Raw genomic sequence first — 21747 nt, 5'->3', positions numbered from 1 at the left:
AGAAAATGGGGTGAAGAATATTAAAAAAAAAATGTAACAACCTCCAATATCCATATTCAGGACATGCCAAATTCAATGGCGGCGGTCTCGAATTTCCACAACGTTTGCAAAGATCAAAGGTCAGCCAAAAGACTGCCACGGTGACCTTTGGGCCAGATTTGAGGCAGATTTGAGGTCTGAGAGGCTAAATCTCATAAAATGGTGGTCTGTGGCTCAAATGCCAAAGATATAATGTACCATATGAAAAGGGTTATAAACCACTGAATCAAATAATCAATCAATCAAAGCCAAGTCTGTGACCCAATAATTGGTTACTCTCAGAAAAATAACCCAGAAATATTACCAAACTTTAAAAACCCATGAATTGGGTCAAAATAAAATCCCTATAACCCAGGAAATGGTTATGACTTTGAAAAATAACCCAGGAATGTGACCTAACACAATTAACACAAGAATTGGGTTACAATATTGACCCATGGCTTTTTTGTGTGTGCCTGTTGTGTTTTAATCGGATAGGTCCGGAGATCACGTGTAACGATTTCTGTGAGATTTGTACAAAATATGTAGGAGGAGGAGTGAAAAGTGTGTTTTCAATAAAATAAAATAAAAATTGCGGAAAATCTATCCTGACAGAAATGGGCGTGGCCTATATGGGGAGATGCGTCATGACCCAAGGAATCCAGGGGAAAAGATAATTTGATTTTACGACATACGATTCAACAGTCTGTTGACAAGGACTTAAGAGATGTTATAGTAAAAATGCAGTAAAACCGTAGGCAGAGATTTGAGGAAAAAAGTGAACATGGTTAGATTAGATGAGTCATCCTTCACCATATTCCTGAGAAGTGGGCTGTTGGGGTGGGGGGAGGGGCGTCCACTTGTCCCCATAGACTCTGGGTCACTGCAAATCAATACAAAGTGATTGCCTCTATCCTATGATTAAACACTTGTATCCCAGTGGGAATGATCTCTTAGAGAATGACAATACCCCCTTCTACAGGCCACAAGGGGTCACTGAATGCTTTAATGAGTATTAATGCTATGCCTTTGCAGTCACCAGATCTCAATACAATTGAAGACAGATGGGAGATTTTGAACCGGCATGTTGTTAGACAACACACCCCACCACCATTCGGCAAATCTGCACTGGGGGTCGACTTTTCTTGGACAATGCATGGCAGCCTTCTCTTGCACTGTAGAACATTTCACAGCCAGACTTGACAAGAAAAAAAAGCATACCATTCGAGTACTGTCGGGACTTTTTGGCGACTAGCACCTTTCTAAAGGGAAATTGGGGACCACTCTAGAATATGTGATGCCTCCTTGCTACAGGCCTACAAATGTGGTATAACTGACCTGGTAACTCTTTTTTTTTCTATTTACAATTGAGAACTGCCATGAGGACATATGGGGTTCCATGGCAGTCGGCAGACCCCCCTTGTAATGCATCCTTTGCATAGACTTATCTGTGATGTTAGAGGTTTTGTTTCCATATTGTATGATTATTTATTAGAATCTAGTTATGGGACCTTGCCTGTCGATACTGTATGGAGGAATGACATACCAAATCTAGATCCAGATTGGAGCTGGGATACAGTGTGGTCTAATGTTGTCCTGTCTTCTAGGAATCCTGATCATCAACAAATTCATCTAAATTTTGTTCATCGGACATATTTAACCCCCCGTAGATTGTGTGCTATGCGGATTTTAAATAATCACAACTGCACTTTCTGCACTTCGAACACCATAGGGACATTCTTTCATATGGTGTGGGAGTGTCCGAATGTCCTCACATTTTGGAATTTGGTTGCTGCTAATCTTTTGATTATTCTACAAATTAACATCACACCCTCCCCATCTCTATTCTTATTAAATGATGTATCCCAGTTGCCATTAAATAATACACGTATTCGTGTCTTCTTTGCTGGCGTAACGGCCGCAAAGAAGATGGTTGCTTCGCACTGGAAACCGCCACATACATTGTCATTTCGCCAATGGGCTTTGACGTTTCTAGATATAATTTATCTAGAAATGTCTACAGTAAGATTGCATGGTGCAAAAGAGGAAAACATTGAGATTTGGTCTGGTATTGCAGATTTGGTTAAGGGCATGATTTAGTCATTATTATTATTATCATTATTTATTTTTTGTTCCCATTGCACAGTAGTAGGATAACTGACATTTTGTGCCATCTTTGGTCTCGGGGGTTTGTTTGTTTTTGTGTTCCTTGCTTTTGCTGTTATGTGTTGTTTTTATATGTGTTTTGTTTTCTTTAGTCATTCAGGGTGTTAACGTGTCTTATTGTGATTTATTGTCTTAAATATAAAACATTTGATAACAAAAAAAAAAAAAGTGGTATAACTGCACATTAGATTGTATAGTCGCTCGGACTCGTCCCCAAATCTGTGGCATGTTGACATTTTCCCTAATGGCCAGACCTCCTAATGCAACAGGTGCCACAAATTGTTCTCATGTTCTCACTTGTTCTTAAGTGCTCTATCAAGTAATGCCAGATAGCAATCTCCATTGTGTGGTTAAGTTACAATTCATACTTTAGGCATCTATCAGACGCCTTATTCAGAGCGACTTAATACAAAGTGCAGGATTGGAGTGAGCAGCATGAACTTGAGTGTCAAGTAAGTTCTGGGGGTGAGGCTGTGTGTGTGTGTGTGTGTGTGTGTGTGTGTGTGTGTGTGTGTGCGCGTGTGTCCCCCCCCTCCCACACGTGGAAGAAAACACGACTAGTTCATTTTACAAAACTGCTCTGTGGTCAAACGCTTGCTTGACACACAAGTTGTTGTGGATGACTCAGTGGTAAGCATAGTGTTTGACATTTAATAGCTCTAAATAATACAGTGTAATCATTTCATCTTGCCTGCAAAGTACCTCTCCTGTTTATATTCATTACCTTCTGAAGCATGGTTAGAAAAATCCACCTCATGAGGGACCTCGTGAGGTGCATTGCAAAAAGGAGAATGTACAGTAGCACATGGAAGGCAAATATTGGATGTGTGTGGACTTTACAGAGACTGTGAGGAAGGATATGCTATACATGGGACAATATGTCACTCCAAGCAAGTCTTCCTCAAAGTTGGAACAAATTGGAAAAACTACACTTGCTACGTATCCCATGTCTATAATGCATTAAACTTATAATATGCTTATTGTACAGTATAAATATAGTAAGAATTCATAAATAACCATAACCATAACCATTCTTCATAACAATAATCTTAACACATTTTATAATGGCTTATACGGCCAAGTATTATAATACTTCATAGACACAGACATTTATTTTGCAAGGATCACAATGTAAGTGCGCACGCACGCACGCGCACACACACACACACACACACACACACACACACACACACACACACACACACACACACACACACACACACACACACACACAAAGTCAGCCTGGGAACACTGGCAAACGGCGTAAACAAAACAGCATTGTATGATTTCACTGTAGATGAGTGGTGTGGTACAGTATCTGTTATGGTGCATGTGATATTTGTGATGTCAGGGGTTCAAATCTGGCTGTTCACTTATCACATGATAGGCTATAACCAAACTCTCCTATTTCTCTTGGAATTCTGCCTTGCGTGTTATCAAATAAAGCGAAACCACAGGAATAGTGTTTAAAGATACTGATATAATCATCCAGATAAACTGATAACTATGAGATTATCTAACAACAATAAACAATAACATGTTACAGTCTGTATACAACATTTACAACGTGTTATATGAACATTCAAATATAATGTAAATTGGGTATTATAGCAATACATAAATTGCAGAACTTAACTGTGTTCATTATTAAACTATAAATTGACACTGACAGGGGCCTGATACTGCTATCAACATACTGTCAAAACCCATTTACTGATTAGCCATGGGCAATGACAGCAGGTCTTATTGGTATAAGATCTGCTCACAGGTGTTATCATGTTGGCCAGATATCATACCATATTACTAATAATCCTAATTCAATATTTGTCTGGCCAACAAGTTAGCAAGAAACATGTAACCAAAACAGTGAATGAGAAAACAGGACAGTACATTAAAGTCCAGTGAACATTTCCATTCCAACATAACATGTTCCGTAAGAATTTTGTTAACAATGGTTGTTTATCACAGTAGCATGAAAGAGAGTGAGTCCGTACATAAACATTTGAAAGATGGCAACTAAGTCAATACTACCACTAGAGGACCAACGGAGGAACTCTACTTTTCAACAGTCTTAAGTCTTACAATGTGGTCTAAAATAACAATTTATGTATACTGATCAATATAATTTATGATTGGTCAACATTTGTCAAATTCTACTTCAGACTGGTCTGAATCCAATAGATGCAAACTAGGCAACGCATCTTTATGGGTACACAGCACTGCATGGAAATTCTTCATGACACCTCTGCCTAGTGCCTACCAAAGGTATAGTGTAAAGCTCCTGACTGAGTGTTACTTTAACTCTGAGTGTACAAATGTATCCAAATTTGGTTACATTTACAGCTTTGTCCATAAAAAATAATAATAATCTTGAAGTCCATGCTGCAATTGTAAAAAGAACAACAGATACAATATTCTGTTGATAAAAATGTTCAGCAATTTGATGAAAAGAAAACCCAAATTATCTTTTTGTCACTCATTTTCAAATACAGTTAATGAACGCACGATGGATTTTGTAGGTCCAAAGAATATCTGATCTTTGGCATCTAAAGCCTTTATTAGAATATGTCGCTATGAAACATGAAGTGCAGTTTACACACAGCACACTCCTACTAGCTACCCCAAATATCCATGTTCACGAACCAGTAGATAGACAGACAGACAGATCTGAGAACTACTAAGAAATGAAATAGTAATTGCTGCATTTCTTATTATTGAATATTGTGTGTAACAGTAGGACATAATGTGCATATATACTGTATATTTGCAAAGCAGAATAACATATAGGAGCTTGGTATTTTTAAAGGACTAGCATTCAATTTACCAAACTGAGTGCAGAAAGACTGTATTTTCTGTAATAGCGTGAGACAGCGTGGGTGAGGGTTGCACACACACCTTACTGACTGGCGGTAACTAAATGTAGTATATTCAGCTGTACTAAATATAATCTCCATGAGCCATGCATCCCTGCCAGAGTCTGATTTAGCAAAAACGTCTGTTTTTCTATATTTGTCACTTAAATTAAGTAAAATATTAATAAATGGAACTTCCGATTAGATAGGGCGCACTATGTTATTTGTAGAATTGTATTTATTTATGTGCGTGCGCGCGCGTGTGTGTGTGTGTGTGTGTGTGTGTGTGTGAGTGTGTGTGTGTGAACACTGTGTTCCTTCTGTTCCGTTTCCTGGCACAGCCCGATGGTGTTCACCATTCTCAAACCCACTTAGTTACGACACAAGCATCTTTGGTGGAAATAATAAGCACATATATCATCCCCCATAAACTACTCTCTTAAATGATTAATAACTTAATGAAAGTTCACTGTGTTCCTTTCTATTCATATTCATGTTTGGGCAGTGTAGTCATTTTGTGATGATAAATAAAACAAATGTTCAAGAATAAGACGGTTTTGCCCTATAAAAACTGCCATGAAAATTAAATATGAAACAACAGGGGATCTATAGGCCTTTTTACACTGAGAAAAAACATAATAAGTACGTATACGCGTGTGTGTGTGTGTGTGTGTGTGTGTGTGTGTGTGTGTGTGTGTGTGTGTGTGTGTGTGTGTGTGTGTGTGTGTGTGTGTGTGTGTGTGTGTGTATTACAGTTTTTTACCTTTATTTTTTATTTTTTTTACAATACAAGATGAATTAAAATACCCTACCCTGACATAGACCATGAAATGCAGGAACAGAACTAAACAAAACGACATTCATGGTTACTCCACAATTACTTCCGTTCTTCCACTGTCTCAATTACCAGTCAATGCTTTAGTGATGATCTACACGTGAGCAAATGTTCAGACACACTGTGTGTATAACAGACTGACAACCAGGCTGGCATGGCAGAGACAATGACACATTGTCTGAAATAACTATTGTCTCTTATCCTCCTGACTATGCGTGTTCTAGACAATTTTGTTGTAGCCTAGAATTAGTGAGTGTGACGATAAACACAGGCGTAACTATGAAGCTGCAACATCGTATTAATGCTTATTAGTTCTACTCCTCCATTAAACTGAAATTTGTAGCAACACATCTCAGTAATTTCTCATGTTTTACCTTGAGGATGTGCATTATACTATGGATATGAAACATGATAACATGAGTTTAAATTAAATTAGGTCTCTAGTTCATTTTGAGGGTATTTTAAGGGATATCAAAACATAAAGGTTTGCCTTTTTGTACAGTGTCCCCCGATTTGAAGGCATACTGGCCAAAAGTACTCCGGCAGAGGTTATATAATGAATGAAATGATGGCCCTTACCATTTCTAATCCATCTCTGAGATTGCTTGAAATCACTTCAAGTCCCTCTTAAATGCCCATCAACCTCAGCACCTGATGTATTAACTTATTATGCCTCAGTCACAACTTTCATTGTTCAGATGCTGAACCATAAAGGAGCCAAATAAAATGATATCAATGGAAAACGTTAAAGTCTTCAACAAGTAAAATATATATCCATAAACCCCAGGATAATGGCTGCTAACTTGTAAAATACTTATTCCCTTATTCCTATGTAATGTTTAGATGGTTTGTCTCTACAGAAGCACAAGGTGTTCTGCAGCCGGATTAAACATTTTGAAGAACCAGATCGACTTCATCCTCCTGCCCCTGGCTGCAGGTAACCAAGTACCAAGTAGCTCTGAATGTGTGTGTGTGTGTGTGTGTGTGTGTGTGTGTGTGTGTGTGTGTGTGTGTGTGTGTGTGTGTGTGTGTGTGCGTGCGTGCGTGCGTGCGTGCGTGCGTGTGTGTGTCACGCGCGCGTGCGCGCAAAAGTGCGTGGCGTGCGTGTCTGCCAGAGAACTTGTAACCTTAACTGACCCCACAATTAACCATCCTAATCATGTCTTCAGTGATCATCGTGCCTTGTTGGTAGAAAGCTTGTCTGTGTGTGAGTGTGAGAGTTCCGTTTAACAGGACATGTGTCAGACATCATTCATTCAATATACATTTCACTTTATAACCGTTTAACAGCAGATAGCCAGCGATGTATACAAAAATAGTCAATTAAACAACCACTTACTATTCTCGTTCCTTCTTTATTCCTCTGTCAAACGACGCTGAGCAGCGATCTGCTGAAATTCGTGCCGGTATCGAGGATTTAGCCGCGTCGATTCCGCTTAATTCAAGCCCGCCCTCTTCATATCCAGGGTACTAAATGTTCTGCCCATTGCTTCTTCTCTTCTTTTTTTCTCCTCTTCCTTTTTTTCTTCCCCTTACGTTCGACTCTGATGACGATCAACATGCTAGAGTAACGACCACATGGAGTAAAGAATTGAAACGACACCGAGGGGGGCGTGGATATGGCGAGTGGGAGGGCGTTTAGTGTAAAATTAAGGGCAGGTCTTGGAAAGTGGCCACAAAGTAACACAATGTTCCGGCTGTACTGTAGCTGCGCTGATGAGAACACTGTGTTCCAATAGACACCCTGACCTGTAACCCGTTCTGTGCCGTTCTGTGCCGAGTCGACAGCCGAGCGCCGGGAACAGCCTGTACTGCAGTGTAGTGTAGTGTAGCAGTGTAGTGTGCGTAGGGTTCGTGCTGTCCTATCGGCGCATCGTACAGACAGAGAGAGCTCAGATGAACAGTACAGTCAGGAACATTGCTGCATACACAGGGAGCATTAAGGCGTGATGTGATGGTAATAAGTGCGCCATCTGGAGTAGTTGCATGTCCACAATAAAATCCTCTGCGTTAAAGCTGCAATCCGAAATGTGTTGCAACTTGTGCAAAAATACATTCCATTAAAATATTTTTTTATTTTAACCAGAGAGAATGTAATTTCATTGATAGTGACGTGTTATATTATTATAACTAGCACAGCACATCATATGGTTAAAGTGGGGTCCGGGGAACCCCAGCGTCCCTCCAGGGTGTCCATATAACATTGTGAGTTTATAGATCATTCTTTTTTTTCTTTTCTTTTTTAACACAATCTTCTTGTATGGGATTCGTATTTAAATCATTTCAGGTGGGTGGGGGTCTGCCGTCTGCGGACAAACATATTCATTTCGGGGTGCTTGAAATCTTTGAGAACCAGCTGAGGTAGGACCGGCTGACAAGTAGTTCTGCCCGAAGCTCACAAGCCCAGTAAGTAACTGTTGGTACCCGGTTCAAATGGGTGACACAGGAAACTTACAGATTGGAGTTTTAATAGAGTGTACAAGTGGATAAACACTGAGGATTGTACTCACCTACTTTATTGAAAGCAAGCTTTCATAACTTTTTATATGAAGCTTATTATGTCACTATGTTAACAATAACAGGTTCAGACAGTGGACATATCTAATAGAATAAGCCATGAATGGTGCAGATCCCACTCTAGAAGTACTCGTTTTACAATAATTGAATACACACTAATCACTTAAAGTCTTAAACCATACATGTTGTTGAACAGAGTCCCTCAGGACTCTTCTGTTTTTGCTTGACATTAAAATATCTTCTTTGAAAATATATAGCCAATACAAGCTCACATTGCATTGTAGATTGATTGATTGATTGAAATTTGTATTTCACAGTATATATGCATGCAGAATGGGTACATTTCAAACGAAAGCACAAGTCAAAGTCAATACAAAAACTGTTATTGTGGACAACATCATGTTAAAGCATTACACTTGTTTACAACAGGGTCCACCATTTTCAATTAATCAGAACATTTAGAGGCGTACAAATATACACTTTTATAAAAATAACAGGAAATCATATAAAGGAAGGAAAAAGGAAAAAGCATATACAGTAAGAGTAAAAGGGGGGGAGGGGGTCCCTCAGACTTTATTTACGGGGCCAGTTTTGAATTGCAGCCGTCTGTATAGGTGCCCTTTGAGAGCGGTTTTGAAGGAGTCAAGGGATTCGCATGTCTTAATGACTGTTGGTAGGGCGTTCCACATTTTTGTGGCATAGGAGCGAAATTAATTTAGTCCCTTGTTAGTGCCAAATCTGGGTTGCACATGGTTTGTTGAACTCCCTCTGGTGTTGTGGGTGTGGACTTTGTTGACATTAATTAAGTATTTAGACACAGGTACATGAGTATCTTGGTGGTGTGTAGAGAATCGACATGGGCAAGACTTCACAAATGGTCAATTGGAATCGTAGGTTGAGGAGCCTCTAGCTCCACCTAGCTCCAAAGACACACTGCCCCTGGGTGGGTCACAGTCTCAGATGTGCAAAAGATGAATTATATGTTGTAGAAATGCTATTTCCCCCCGCAGCTCATGTCATGCAGGCTGCAACTCATGACTGACGGACGCAGCCTTGGGTAGGCCACCCACCCAGGTTGGCAAGACCTGCACTCAGAGTGCCCTTTTCTAGTTGTCCAACCGTTATGTAATGAACATGAATGGCCAGATGTCCTATAAGAAGGTATATCATTACAATTGTGACGCATTGTCATGACATTCACCCAATCCAACAGATATTGCTAAGATCTTTTTCCCTTTTTTTTCTCACTGTATATTATAGTTTAACTAAATAGAGGTTGATACACATGCTTATGAATGATGTTGTAATTGGTGTATGTGGACATATTCTATCTAGAACATAATGGCTTATTACTCAAAACTGGTTTACATTGCCAATATGAAACCACATTGATAAGGATCAAGAATCATGTCTTTGTGAGACAAAACATAATTATAGCTTGTGTTACACTTGATATGACCAATACACAGAGATTTGATTTCTCCTACAATGGAGCTTTTGGCAAATTACAATGAAATGTTCTGTTCTTGTAAATTAAGTAATGCAGGTCCATCCATCCATCTATCCATCTTCAACCGCTTATCCATAGTCGGGTCGCGGGGGCAACAGCTCCACCAGAGTGTTCCAGACTTCTCTCTCCAGAGAAACATTAGTGACTTCCTCCTGGGGGATCCCGAGACGTTAAGGCTAGTGAGTCGATGTGTTTCCTCCAACTGTGCCTTGGTTATCCTTTCCAGGCGAAGAAGCAGCGACTCTACTCCGAGTCTCTCTCGTGTAGACTGGAACTCATATGCTTTTTATGGCATAGGCAGCTCCCGGCAGGATCCGCCGGGAGATAGGCACAGTTGCTGGACATGAGACTAATTAATTAGAGGGACAGAGAGAGAGAGAGGAGTGAGGAATGTGTGTGTGTGTGTGTGTGTGTGTGTGTGTGTGTGTGTGGTGTGTGCGTGCATCAATTTAACAAAGGTGCAGATGATCAGACATCAGCAGAGAGTGAGCGACGTTTTCGTTACTGTATGCCGAATTGAAGTGGACTCGGCTGGGTTTCCGTCCGCTACTCTCGTGTGACTGAACTTCTCACCCTATCTCTAAGGGAGAACCGAGCCCCCGTCGAAGAAAACTCGAAGTAATGCAGTAATCCACCCTTATCCCTTATCCCTAAACTTATTTGCTATTTTTTACTATATTTAGATTGATGCGGATCAAAGAACCGCATTCTACTAAGCCAAAAAACGGGAGTTTCACTTCACTTCCAACGCACCTGCGACTTCGATTCACTGCAGGTGTGAATGCAACCCGCATCAAATAAAATAAATGAAGCAAACAAGAAGAGAGAAGGCAAGGAGAAGGCATATTTTACGCAGCGCAAAGATGTCCCGTTACCGTGGATAGACGTGGTCGAATGAGGAGACTGAAGTCCTCATCGAAATATGAGGACGAGTAGGCCTACATTAATCAATTTCTTAAGGAAACACGTAAAAACACTGCAATGTAGCCTACAGAATATTCTGTCTGTCTGTGCGTAACCATGTGAGTGCTGTCACTGTCACTGTGTGGGGAGTAGGGACTTTCTTCATCTCGATAAACTTGTAAACGTCGGAGGTCGAATTCAAAATATGCAAGAATGATGAGACTTTTCCGCCCAATCGCATCGATTTACCCCTGGTAATCAAGAATCTGCAGTCTGATGTTAATACATCATTGACCTAATCTCTTCATAAGAAAAGTATGTCAGGAATTCACCAGTACAAATTTATGCTGTGCTGTTCAAGCTGATTGTTTGTACTTACATTTGGGACTGTAAAAAGTGGTTATTTTCTGCCTTCTTATCCACTTAAACCCTTTAGTCTTTGTAAAACAGAGTCTACACCAAATCTCTTCACCAAAAATAGCTGATCTACAAGCTCACAATGTGATGCGTTGTGACTTGTGAGCTTGTAGATGAGATGTAGATAGACAATGGATGAGGTTCAAGTGGTTATAATGGATTCTGCTGTAGACACAAGTCCACACCCAGGGGAGGTGACTAGCTGCTTAATCACTAAACACTGGCGGTTAGCCAGCAGTTCTAGAATGGAACATGATGTACCTGTTAATTACAACATAACGGTGATAGCACATGTGATGTGGAAATGACTATTGTCTTTCAAGGCACCAATTAGACAGCAAGAGTCTTTGGCATGAGCCTCTTGCTATATTTATACACGTGTCGCTTTATTAATATTCAAACCAGCATTCACTGTATTATTCCTGTGATCTAAGTGCACAATCGTTATTGTGAACACGGACAACTCTCTCCCGAAGCTAAGAACCAAAGAACACTGGAAACCTCAGTCTCACATTCATTTTGGAGTGCTTTAGATTTTGTCTCTTATTGCTTGTTTCTAGCTGTAAGAATTGTTTAATAACTGAACCTATGTGAATTTACTTTTGGGATCAGTTTTATTTATTTTACTTTAGAAACATGCAGTACCCATTTAATATATTGTGTTACATGCTGCTATCGTATTACATGTCTCCTGTGTCAGCAACACATTGTTTGACACAAGCTTTTGTGAACTATTAAACCTTTAGGTATTTACTATTTATGTGTCATCACAATGCCTTGTTTCTCATCATGAAATGTTTCAAAATAGAAGCTTTTACCTGAGTAGCAATCCCACTGAATGTTTTATTTTTGGAAAACGCTCACAAAACAGTAAAATCCTGATAAACTCTATTACAAGTGTAATCAAATGGGCCGGGCCCTTTGTAACCATTTGGTTATAGTTACAAATGGATAAATAAACACTGAGGATGTTATTGTGTAGCTTAAGTGTGCTGTAATCTTTAGAATGATAGAGAAAACTGTAACGAGCGCACCAAAAACAACAACAATAAACAAACAGACAATTGAACATTTATGTGCAATGTTTTTTGTCAAACAAATTCTATGAGGCAGTTGTAAGTCTCTGTCTGCCTGTGTGAATGACTGTTGTAGTGCAGTGGTTCACAAATGAATTAGCTCAAGACCCCAAATAGAAATGTAATTAATGTAAAAAAAGAAACGATCTAAAAGTTCACACCGGGTTGCAAAGTAATTAACACATTGTGATTTTCACAGATTTACTTTACTTTGATATTTTCACTACTACACAATCTTTTTAAATCATTTGAATTATTTTTTATTATTTTATTATTTTTTATTGTAGGGGGAAAAGGGATATTTATGACCCATAAAAATGTGTCTTCAAGCAACAAAAGGGTCCCAGCCCATTGTTTGGGAAACAGCATTGAAGTGTAACCAGAAGCGCAAGGGAGAGTTCATTCAAGGATACGGTCTACAGTCATCAGGAAGTGAAACAGAACAGAATGTGCCATACTAATCTGATTGAAAAACACTGCCCTGAGTGGATGCATAAAAAATACGTTTGGTTTAAGCAGCTAAAAAGAGAATCTTCAGACAGTGGGGGAGACTAAGAAAGCAAGTTCCTAAAAATGTGTTTTATTTACTAATGGCATAGGGCTGCAGGGGCTCTGGATGTTGTTGTCGCTCTCACAAAATCATACACACTGTGACTAAAATAAAGCAGTGCAACATAATGCTCTTTGTTTTTGTTCGAGTCATCTATGTTATGTACAGCCCTGTAATCTCCTCATCCCTTTTATCCCTGAACTTTTGCTCTGTAGAACAAGAAGTTCTGAACTCTTGTTCATGCCAAGCGTAGTCCAGCCCTAATGTTCCAAAACAGTGTCCCAACACTTTGGATAAATGTATGATTATTAGTACTATGGCAGGGTGGGAAAAACAGTGAAAGGTTTTTGTAGGTTAGGTTAAGTGGGTTAGTTGTCCTCCTACAATAGATCACATAATACATCTGGTTACCCCTCAATACAAATTCATTTACATTATACAAAATATAGCAAAATGACTCAAATACAACAAAATACCTAAACCGACGCCCAGACAACATACTCAAGACTCCCACTGAATACCCACAGCCTGTGGATGTGGTTAACAAAGGACCTATAGGCTAACAGTTATGTGGAACGCCCTACCAACAGTCATTAAGATATGCGAATCCCTTGAGTCCTTCCGAACCGCTCTCAAAGGACAACTACGGACGGCTGCAATTCGAAACTGGCCCCCGTAAAATCTGAATCCCAACCCTAACCCACCCTTTTATCCCTCCATTTTCGTCACCGCTAAACCCCTTATCCCTAAACTTCTTTGCCTTTTTTTACGATTTAGAAAAACATTTTTGAATAGTTCAACTAGCCAATTTACATTGACACTGGCTATTTTAACTATTCAAAAATGTTTAGCAAAATAGTTTTAAAAAAAAGGCAAAGAAGTTTAGGGATAAGGGGTTTAGTGGTGACGAAAATGGAGCCCATTAAATGTATGTTTTTCCCCCCCTTTTTACCTCCTCTATGATGATTTCCTGTTTTTGGCTATATAGTAGGTGTATATTTGTACGTCTCGAAATGTTATGATGAATTGAACATGGTGGACCCTATTGTAAACAAGTTTAATGCTTTACAGTTTACAGTGTCGTCCACAGTTACCAGTTTTGTATTGAGTTGTGCTTGAGATGTACTGTAATTCTCCAATCTGTTAATAAATACTTCAATCAATCAATCAATCCCCATGTCAAAAACCTCTTAAAACCATCCCCCTACTCTTGACCCAGCTCCCCGTCACAAAACATCACACCTGCCTAACACTGTAAATGGAAAATAAAATGTCACTAATTAAAATATATCCCCACATAATCACAATGAATTATCAAAGCATCAAAATTCTGTGGCACCCATGGACTTGCGCCATGGCACAAACTTTGAGGACCACTGACCTAGAAATCGTATTAGTTTGTGCTGGTCATTTCAATGCGAGAGCCAGCAAGTTCGTTCAATTAAATAGCAGGATGCGCCCACTCCTGCAGGGGGGCCCACAGCAGGGATATACTAAATAATACTGATAATAATTAATAACCCACCCAGCTAGGAGGATATAACTCTTGGCAGTGGTGTAAAGTAACTAAGTAGGACTACATTTACGCAAGTAGGCTACTGTACTTAAGTAGGCTACAGCTTTAGGGATTTTCAATTCAATAGCCTACTTTTACATCTATCCCATAGCCTATCTCAGAGGCAAATTACATTATATTATAAACCCACAGTTCAGCCCTATTTTAGGTATTTCAAACATTTTAGTATACTTTTACATTTGGTATATTTTGATGGCAATACTTTTGGACTTTAACTCAAGTAACATTTTGAATACAGGTATTTTACTTGTAACAGATTATTTGTATAGTGTGATATTTACTTTATTTACTTAAGTAAAATATCTGGGTATTTCTACAGGTATGTCTATGCTTCTCCCACCACTGACTCTTGCTGTGCATTCACCTAGCGGAACACTGGGTGGCGCTGTGCGGTTGCATGTTGGTGTGTAATCCACCGGAACAAGTAGAAGAAGGTGATAATGGAAACGCAGACGGTTCTTCTTTCCCTCTCAAAGAAGACTCGCTAGTTTCAGGAGACGGTTGGTCGGGTCGGGTGTCCATTACAGGTAACATATTTATATATTTGTAAATAAAATGTACGTCAGGTTGCCTCTCTGAAACATTTCAGGTTAGTTTAGTAGTACAGCCTGAGCCAACTTCTCTAGGATAACGATATGTTAGCTAATGGCTGTCGTTATATTACTGGAGTAGGCCTTGAACAACCACACCGTCTTAGCTACATCAGCTAATTTAGTTAGCTAATCAACATATAAACCAACAACATTGTTGTTTTAACGTTGTTTAATGTTTTTAGACGTCTTGGCTGTCAAAGCGTATAACGATTAGCGTTAGTTTTATGGCATTTTATTGTAATTACTAGCAACATTAGCCTACAAAATGTTGACAACGTAGATTACATAGCAGCTACGCTAACACGGTTGTTGGCAACTAGCTTGATGGCTAACATACAGGTAGATGCTAAGTAACTGCAGCTTAAGTTAATGCATACATGTGTAGCTTCGAGTTCCAAGTTCGATTGGTTAGATCTGTCTGTGGTCACCGACAATTATCGTGTTTTTGGGAGAATCGGGCCTAGCTACTAGCTGAAACCAGACGTAGTGCTCCACGAAGCGTAGGAGAGCCTCGAGTCAATGTGGGGGATGGGCCTTCACCCTTATTCAGGCGTTGGTTTCGATTGTTGTGACCAAGAACGATTCCACTCGTTTACAAGGTTGATTGATTTAATACTATGTCCAAGAACGATTCCACTCGTTTACAAGGTTGATTGAATTTAGTTTGCAAATGAATAAAAGGCACGGTGGCACATATTTACACAAAATAATGCTAACAGGATAACCCAAATAAACCAGTAGGGCTTGTTTCTATTAAGTGTATTCAATTCATCGGGACATTTAAAGGCAAACTGTAATATAATTAATCATTGATATGGTCATTTCCTTTCTTCATATCTTCTGATATTGATTCATATACTGATTGTTCTGAGATTACTTTCCATTGTCTTGCTGCAGCCTAATTGTCCTCCTTTTCCTCTTGTGTATAATTCACAGTACAACTCCAAGCGATACCCAGGTCAGCTGAAATGGGAGGTATGTTGTGTTAACAGCTTTTAAAAAGGTTTTATGGTGAAGCCGTCTTTACATTCAATTGTTTCATTTTTAGTTGTTTCAATCCAAATTTCCTTATCAGAAAGGTCCTACAGTTAAACGGATATTTCACTTAAAAAAAAACTTCGTCTATTCAGGCTGATGTGAACACCCAGATAGTTTTTTTTTGGTTGCTTGATTCAGTATTTTGATATTCATTTCAGCTGCCCTGCCCCCTTCCTATACAAACTCATAACTTAAAACTCATTTTTAACCATTATATATTCATCAAAAACACCTGTCCTTTTTCTGGGGACTGATATTGTCCTAATACGTATGGGGGCTGTCTTTTTCATTTACTGATTTCATCTATTTTATAATTTCTTTGAATGTTTTGGTCTTCTCCGGCCTCTTTTACAAAATAATTATTAAAAATAAATAAACAGGAAATGAAGAGACACAGCCCCTCATATTAGGACTATTCGTGGTGTTTTCCATGATCTATCATGGTTAAAATAGAGTTTGAAGTTATAATGGGTTTGTATAGGAAGGGGCGGGCCAGCTACAATGAATATCAAATAACTAAATACTAATCGAGCAACTTGGAAACGGTCACATAAGCGAGAGTTGACGATAAAATTACATTTTTTTAAAAGTGACATATCCCTTTAATATGCCCTCTTATTAATTACCTAACTACCACACAGTATTCAAATTGGCTATTTACATGTGTAAACTGCATTTCCTTTTTCCCCTTCTGTCTCCCCTAGATCCTGCCCTTAGTAGAGATTGTCCCCTTGACTGCAAAGTGTATGTTGGGAATTTAGGAAATAATGGGAATAAGACGGAGTTGGAGAGGTCATTTGGCTACTATGGTCCCCTGCGCAGCGTATGGGTTGCCCGGAATCCCCCAGGCTTCGCCTTTGTAGAGTTTGAGGATCCTAGAGATGCTACTGATGCTGTGAGAGAACTGGATGGAAGGTAAATCTTCTAAATATATTCCATGTGTTCCTGTTGGGTGTCCCATTGATTTTTGCAGTGGCACCAAGTACACGTATCAATACTTGCAGTGCTATTAACAAGTTAGTGTTATTCAAAATTTACTTGGTAAAAGTACAAAAGAATGGCATCAAAATATACTTAAAGTACATATTTTACAGGTTTCAAATATATCCAAATCTTGAAAATGGCACATATATCTACTTTGGTTATTTTTAAATGGCATAAGTAGGGCTGAAGTGGTTAATGTATGTTTTGTAATAATCTAAATCTACAAAGTAACTAATCTAAATCTACAAAGTAACATGTTGGTAGTAACTAGTGCAACATTTTAGATGTGGAGTAAAAGTATAGAAAATTGGAAATGCTTCCGTAAAGTAAAAGCACCTCTAAATTGTCTTGTGCTTAAATGCACTTAGTTACTATCCACCACTGGATTTTGCAGACTGCAACTCATGATGTTCCCGAACCCCTTTCTTTAGAACCATGTGTGGCTCCAGAGTGCGCGTTGAGTTGTCCAATGGTGAGAAACGCTCCAGAAGCCGCGGGCCACCTCCGTTTGGGAGTAGTAGTAGACGCCCCCGTGATGACCGCCGTGATGACCGTCGCCGCGGCAGTCCTCCTGTCAGACGCCGGTATGCTTTTTATGCTAAAGATTCATGTTATTTGTCCTGTATTCAAATTTCAATTGGTCATAATGATATCAAATTCCCCTCACACTTTGTTCATTTTGTTTGAAATAAGTTGCAATATTGCTAAAACACAAAAAAAAACCTGAGGGCATTAGATGTTTCAAGCCCTCTTTTCTGAATGTATTTTGGGTATAGATGGTTTATCAATCAGCCTGCAAGAACAGGCAAAACATTTTACAAATCCAACAGGGCACAACACTTTCTACAGTTGTTTTCATGGGTGAAAAAAAGACTGTTCATATAACTATGCTTAATTTAACTAGAATATTTATTCTTTTAGCCTGCATACCGAAGAGACCGTATTTTCCAAGACTAGTCATTCTTGCCAAACATGAATGGGGAAATTAATATTTGGGGCACCGTAATGTGGCCCAGTTTAGATTTTCCAAGTAAATGACTCCATAGCAGCTCCTTTGTGTACATAGATACATTTTAAAAAAAGACATGCGTGGCCTACAAATGTAATCTTATTTCATAGGTTGACTGTAAATGACCAATATTGGGGCATGTGTATTAAAATGGAAATTCTCTTGAAATTGGGAACATTAAGGGAACATCTATGGCAGTTCATTCATCAAAACATTATTAATTTGATTTGTACGGCTGTGAAGGATTTTTTATTTTTTAATTGCTCAGTTCAGATGGCATCTATATTAATAAAACTGAACCCCGTTACAGAGTCACCACCACGCTTCTCACCACCCCCAGTCAACTAGTCCTCTTTCAGCATCATGTGACTGCTGACCAGCGTGACCAAATCAGCTTGGCTGGTGCTGTCACATGACCCAGGCGCACCGCCAGTCGTCAGGTTCCACCAACCTTTTGGTTCCTGCCCATGCAGTTCCCAGCATCCTCCTCCTCCTCCAACCTTAACGCAATCGACAGCAGCCCATCTCCCATTATCGACCAATCAGCATCTTAACCTTTTCTGTTATGAACACAACTATCTACGGGAACAGCCCTTGGCTTACCTCCCAAAAAAGGCATGGAAAATCTACAACTACCTTTTCCAGCCAAGCAGGCAACTCCATATCTCCAACATTTGCGTCATGGGGCAAATCCTCTCTTCAATTCGACCTCCCTCACCATCAGTCTGCCTTCCTTGCGTCATTTCTATCTTGTCCAATTCCCCCAAAATAGTAAGTTGCTTTTATCCTGCTCTTTGTAGTTTGTGCTTTATCTAGTTGTCAGAGCTGCGTGATCATTTCCCCTCAGCAGTAGTGTAACTTGCACTACTAAATAAATTTTGGAGGTCCTTCGCATAGATAAGTTACCAAACTTAAATCCATGAGATCACAACTTGTGGTCAAGGAACTGCTGGCTGCCAATTTTTAACTGCATAGGGGGGAAAAATGACAGACAAACAATGTTTCAAACATGCGCATGAGTACATTTTCATGGCTCGACATTAAGCAAACAGTTTGAGCACTTTCTGGGAAAATTGTGCCCTTGAGCCAGATAAAGTACACTAGTTATGGCGTTAGTAAAAAGGGTAAATGATGATTTTTCTGCTCCCAAACTGCACATATTGACTGCTAGTCCGAAAAGAGTTAGTTTCATGTGGCCAGAGAATCTGAGATCCGTCTGGTGATTACTGTTCATAGTTTTGTAGTTTTTCAGCGCTATTAGTGTTCTGTTAATGTCTATTTTCAGACAGTTAACCACTTTTTTCCCTTTTTACACCAAATCTCTTGCAGAAAAAATAAATGTACAATCTTACAAGCAATGAGACGCGTTGTGCACTTGAGATTGGCTATTTTAGGCGAAGTTTCCTTCCCAGAATGGGGATGCTAGGGTTCAAGTGGTTGGAGGATCCCCTGGGTGTCCCAAAACCCCCTGTTTAAGACCTCTGTAGGGGGTACAAGGAGGAAGAGATATTAAAAAAAAGACTGCATTGAAGAACCAATGCATCGATTACTTTAGGGCAGCCCTTAACTCTTCCAGCACCACGTTTAATATCAAGTTTTGGTCGCAAATTGCCACGTTTTTCAGCCACCAGCTGATTTGATGAACCGGAAGTAACAAGCAATCATTTCCGCGGCACTCTCTAGATACTTTCGTTTTCATCACAAGCGCTAATATGGTACCACAAGGTCGCGGGGATTTTTTATTGAGCTAAAACATGTTTTGTATGATCACCTCAATCTGAGCTTAAATTTCGAGAAACGCCACTAAAGATCGTTGCTAAAGATAGTATGGACGGAGGAAAATAATTTATGTCACCAACGCAGAAGCAAACCGTTGCCGGGCGATGGAGAACCAGAATTCTTTTTCTAGCAATGCTGGATGCATTATAAATTAAGGGGTCGTCCTAGGCGATCTAGGACCTTTTATAAAAGGTTGTCCAATGTCGCCCTAAACATAAAATGAGTTAATATGTGGATGTTATTTGTTTTCAAAGCAGTGGATGTGGGTTTGTTGGCATCTGTTCTCGCCCATATATATTATTATATTATATTTTTTGTAGGCGAAGAATGCCAGAGATCTCTGATTGTCGGACTACATGAGACTATTAAACTGCACACACCAGTTGTGGAATTTCAGACAGATGTTTGCTATTGAACATTTGAATAAAACTGCCCTTGGTTTGCATGGTATCTGTTTGGGACCAGTGTGAAGCAAATGGTGGTGTTTAATATGCCTCGCGTTACAGGTAGGCTGGACATGCATGTCCTAAAGTGTCTAGCCAGAAGTGCAGGACAACACTGTAGACTGACCCATCAGCAGTAGTTGGGTTGCATTACACTAGTTGTAGCTGGTCAATATATATATATATATATATATATATATATATATATATATATATATATATCTCACCAAAGTTCACAGCAAGGTAGCAGCAGAATGAGAATTTCACAGCTTTTACTTATTCCATGCAATGTTTCATAACCTTAACATCGAGCACAGATTTCGTATTTAACAGAAATAACATGCTGTAATCATGTTTGCGTAAGGATTCAAGGATCCCAGTGGGTTCATTAGTGTAGGAGGGGTGTGTTTGCTGCCGTCATCTGATGTACTCTTCTTTTTTGTTTTTTACCTCATCTAATACTTCAGATCACCAAGGAGGAGGAGCTTCAGCCGTAGTCGCAGCAGGTGAGCCTATACATTTCCCACTTTGCCTAAACACTGACTTGTGATCTTGTAGTGTGTTAATATTCATCTGCGTTTGTTTTCAGGTCCGTTTCAAGGGACAGGCGGAGAGATAGGTCTCTTTCCAAAGAGAGGAACCACAAACCCTCAAGATCTTTCTCGCGCTCAAGGAGGTGAGTCATGTGTCAGCATCCTGAATTTGTAGTAGTACTGCCTTTGGTATGTTTTTATGGTACTGATCTTAATTGTACTACTTTTCCAGTCGTTCCAGGTCTAACGATCGAAAGTGAATTCATCAGAGGGTCCAGGCGCAGGATTATGTTTCGGTCGTGAAGGTTTTTATACAGTCCTGTTTTTCCTGTTCCTCAGCTTTTGAAGTGTCATCCACTTTGGACAAGATATACTGTAATGGCCATTGATCTATGGTCATATTTTCTTGTCAAATCCCATTGCAAGATTTGTTTTTTTTAAGTTTTCCCCCAACCCTCAACTTTTATTTTCTCTATTCAAAATGTCAGCTAACTGAAAGTGAAGCGAATACTGTCTTGCCTTGCATGTCTTGAAGTGAAATACTGGGATTCAACTGTCAGTAGCTCAAGTTTTATTTTTGTTTTTTAGTTCCTGTAAAAGTCAACTTGCCATTTTTATTTTCTGGTTTTATGTGAGTCATTGTCTCTTAAAACCCCCATGTTTGAATGTCATCCATATTTTTATGATGGTATAACGCATGACAAAAATCAGCAAAGCATACATTCACATCGTAGTATTCTTATTTAGATTATCTTTAGTTATCCCATATATTTCGAGTTTGACAGTTCTAGTGCAAATGCAGTGGTGCTGTTGCTTGCCGGACTTTATTTGAGATTTTCCCATTAACATTGTTTGCATAAAGGGTGCTACTGCTATTCATTTTTAATTGGTTTGCTGAATATTGTGTCACAATGCTTGTTAAATAAATTTGTTCTAGGAAACCCTGCA

General features: G+C 39.3%; 3 protein-coding genes across 4 annotated transcripts in view; 1 reads left to right on the top strand and 2 right to left on the bottom strand.

The window, feature by feature from the left end:
- Positions 1-7457, bottom strand: part of fkbp5 (FKBP prolyl isomerase 5) — a 26672-nt gene extending 19215 nt beyond the window's left edge. Inside the window, exon 1 of the mRNA XM_080776948.1 lies at positions 7211-7457. The gene's annotated coding sequence lies outside the window, so the exon portion shown is untranslated. The remainder of the gene's footprint in view (positions 1-7210) is intronic.
- LOC308333784 (uncharacterized protein) overlaps positions 1-14954 on the bottom strand; it is a gene marked incomplete at both ends in the record, with an annotated part of 25065 nt that extends 10111 nt beyond the window's left edge. Inside the window, one exon of the mRNA XM_080790264.1 lies at positions 14785-14954. Coding sequence (XP_080646390.1) covers positions 14785-14954 — 170 coding nt within the window. The remainder of the gene's footprint in view (positions 1-14784) is intronic.
- On the top strand, positions 14859-21747 carry srsf3a (serine and arginine rich splicing factor 3a). 2 transcript variants are annotated; one of them, XR_013964965.1, is made up of 7 exons: positions 14859-14947; positions 15950-15988; positions 16756-16966; positions 17467-17619; positions 18355-18815; positions 20734-20772; positions 20856-20942. XR_013964965.1 is itself a non-coding variant. In XM_080777034.1 (7 exons), exons 2-7 carry the CDS (start codon positions 15982-15984, stop codon positions 21057-21059), a joined length of 525 nt encoding a protein of 174 aa, XP_080633160.1. In that variant the 5' UTR covers positions 14859-14947; positions 15950-15981; the 3' UTR covers positions 21060-21747. The 2 variants fall into 2 exon arrangements, 1 of the variants encoding a protein (XP_080633160.1); XM_080777034.1 differs by lacking the exon at positions 18355-18815 and adding an exon at positions 21032-21747.

This window comes from Protomyctophum bolini (assembly GCF_963924005.1).
Source record: "Protomyctophum bolini genome assembly, chromosome: 2".
Lineage (NCBI taxonomy): Eukaryota > Metazoa > Chordata > Actinopteri > Myctophiformes > Myctophidae > Protomyctophum > Protomyctophum bolini.
This window is presented reverse-complemented; position numbering and strand designations above follow the sequence as displayed.

What these genes read in the sequence shown, in the direction of transcription:
- srsf3a (XM_080777034.1), top strand. An exon ending in GTGAGAGAACTGGATGGAAG is followed by an intron (nt 16,967 to 17,466) that starts GTAAATCTTCTA and finishes CCCTTTCTTTAG; the next exon opens with AACCATGTGTGGCTCCAGAG. An exon ending in AGTCCTCCTGTCAGACGCCG is followed by an intron (nt 17,620 to 20,733) that starts GTATGCTTTTTA and finishes CTAATACTTCAG; the next exon opens with ATCACCAAGGAGGAGGAGCT.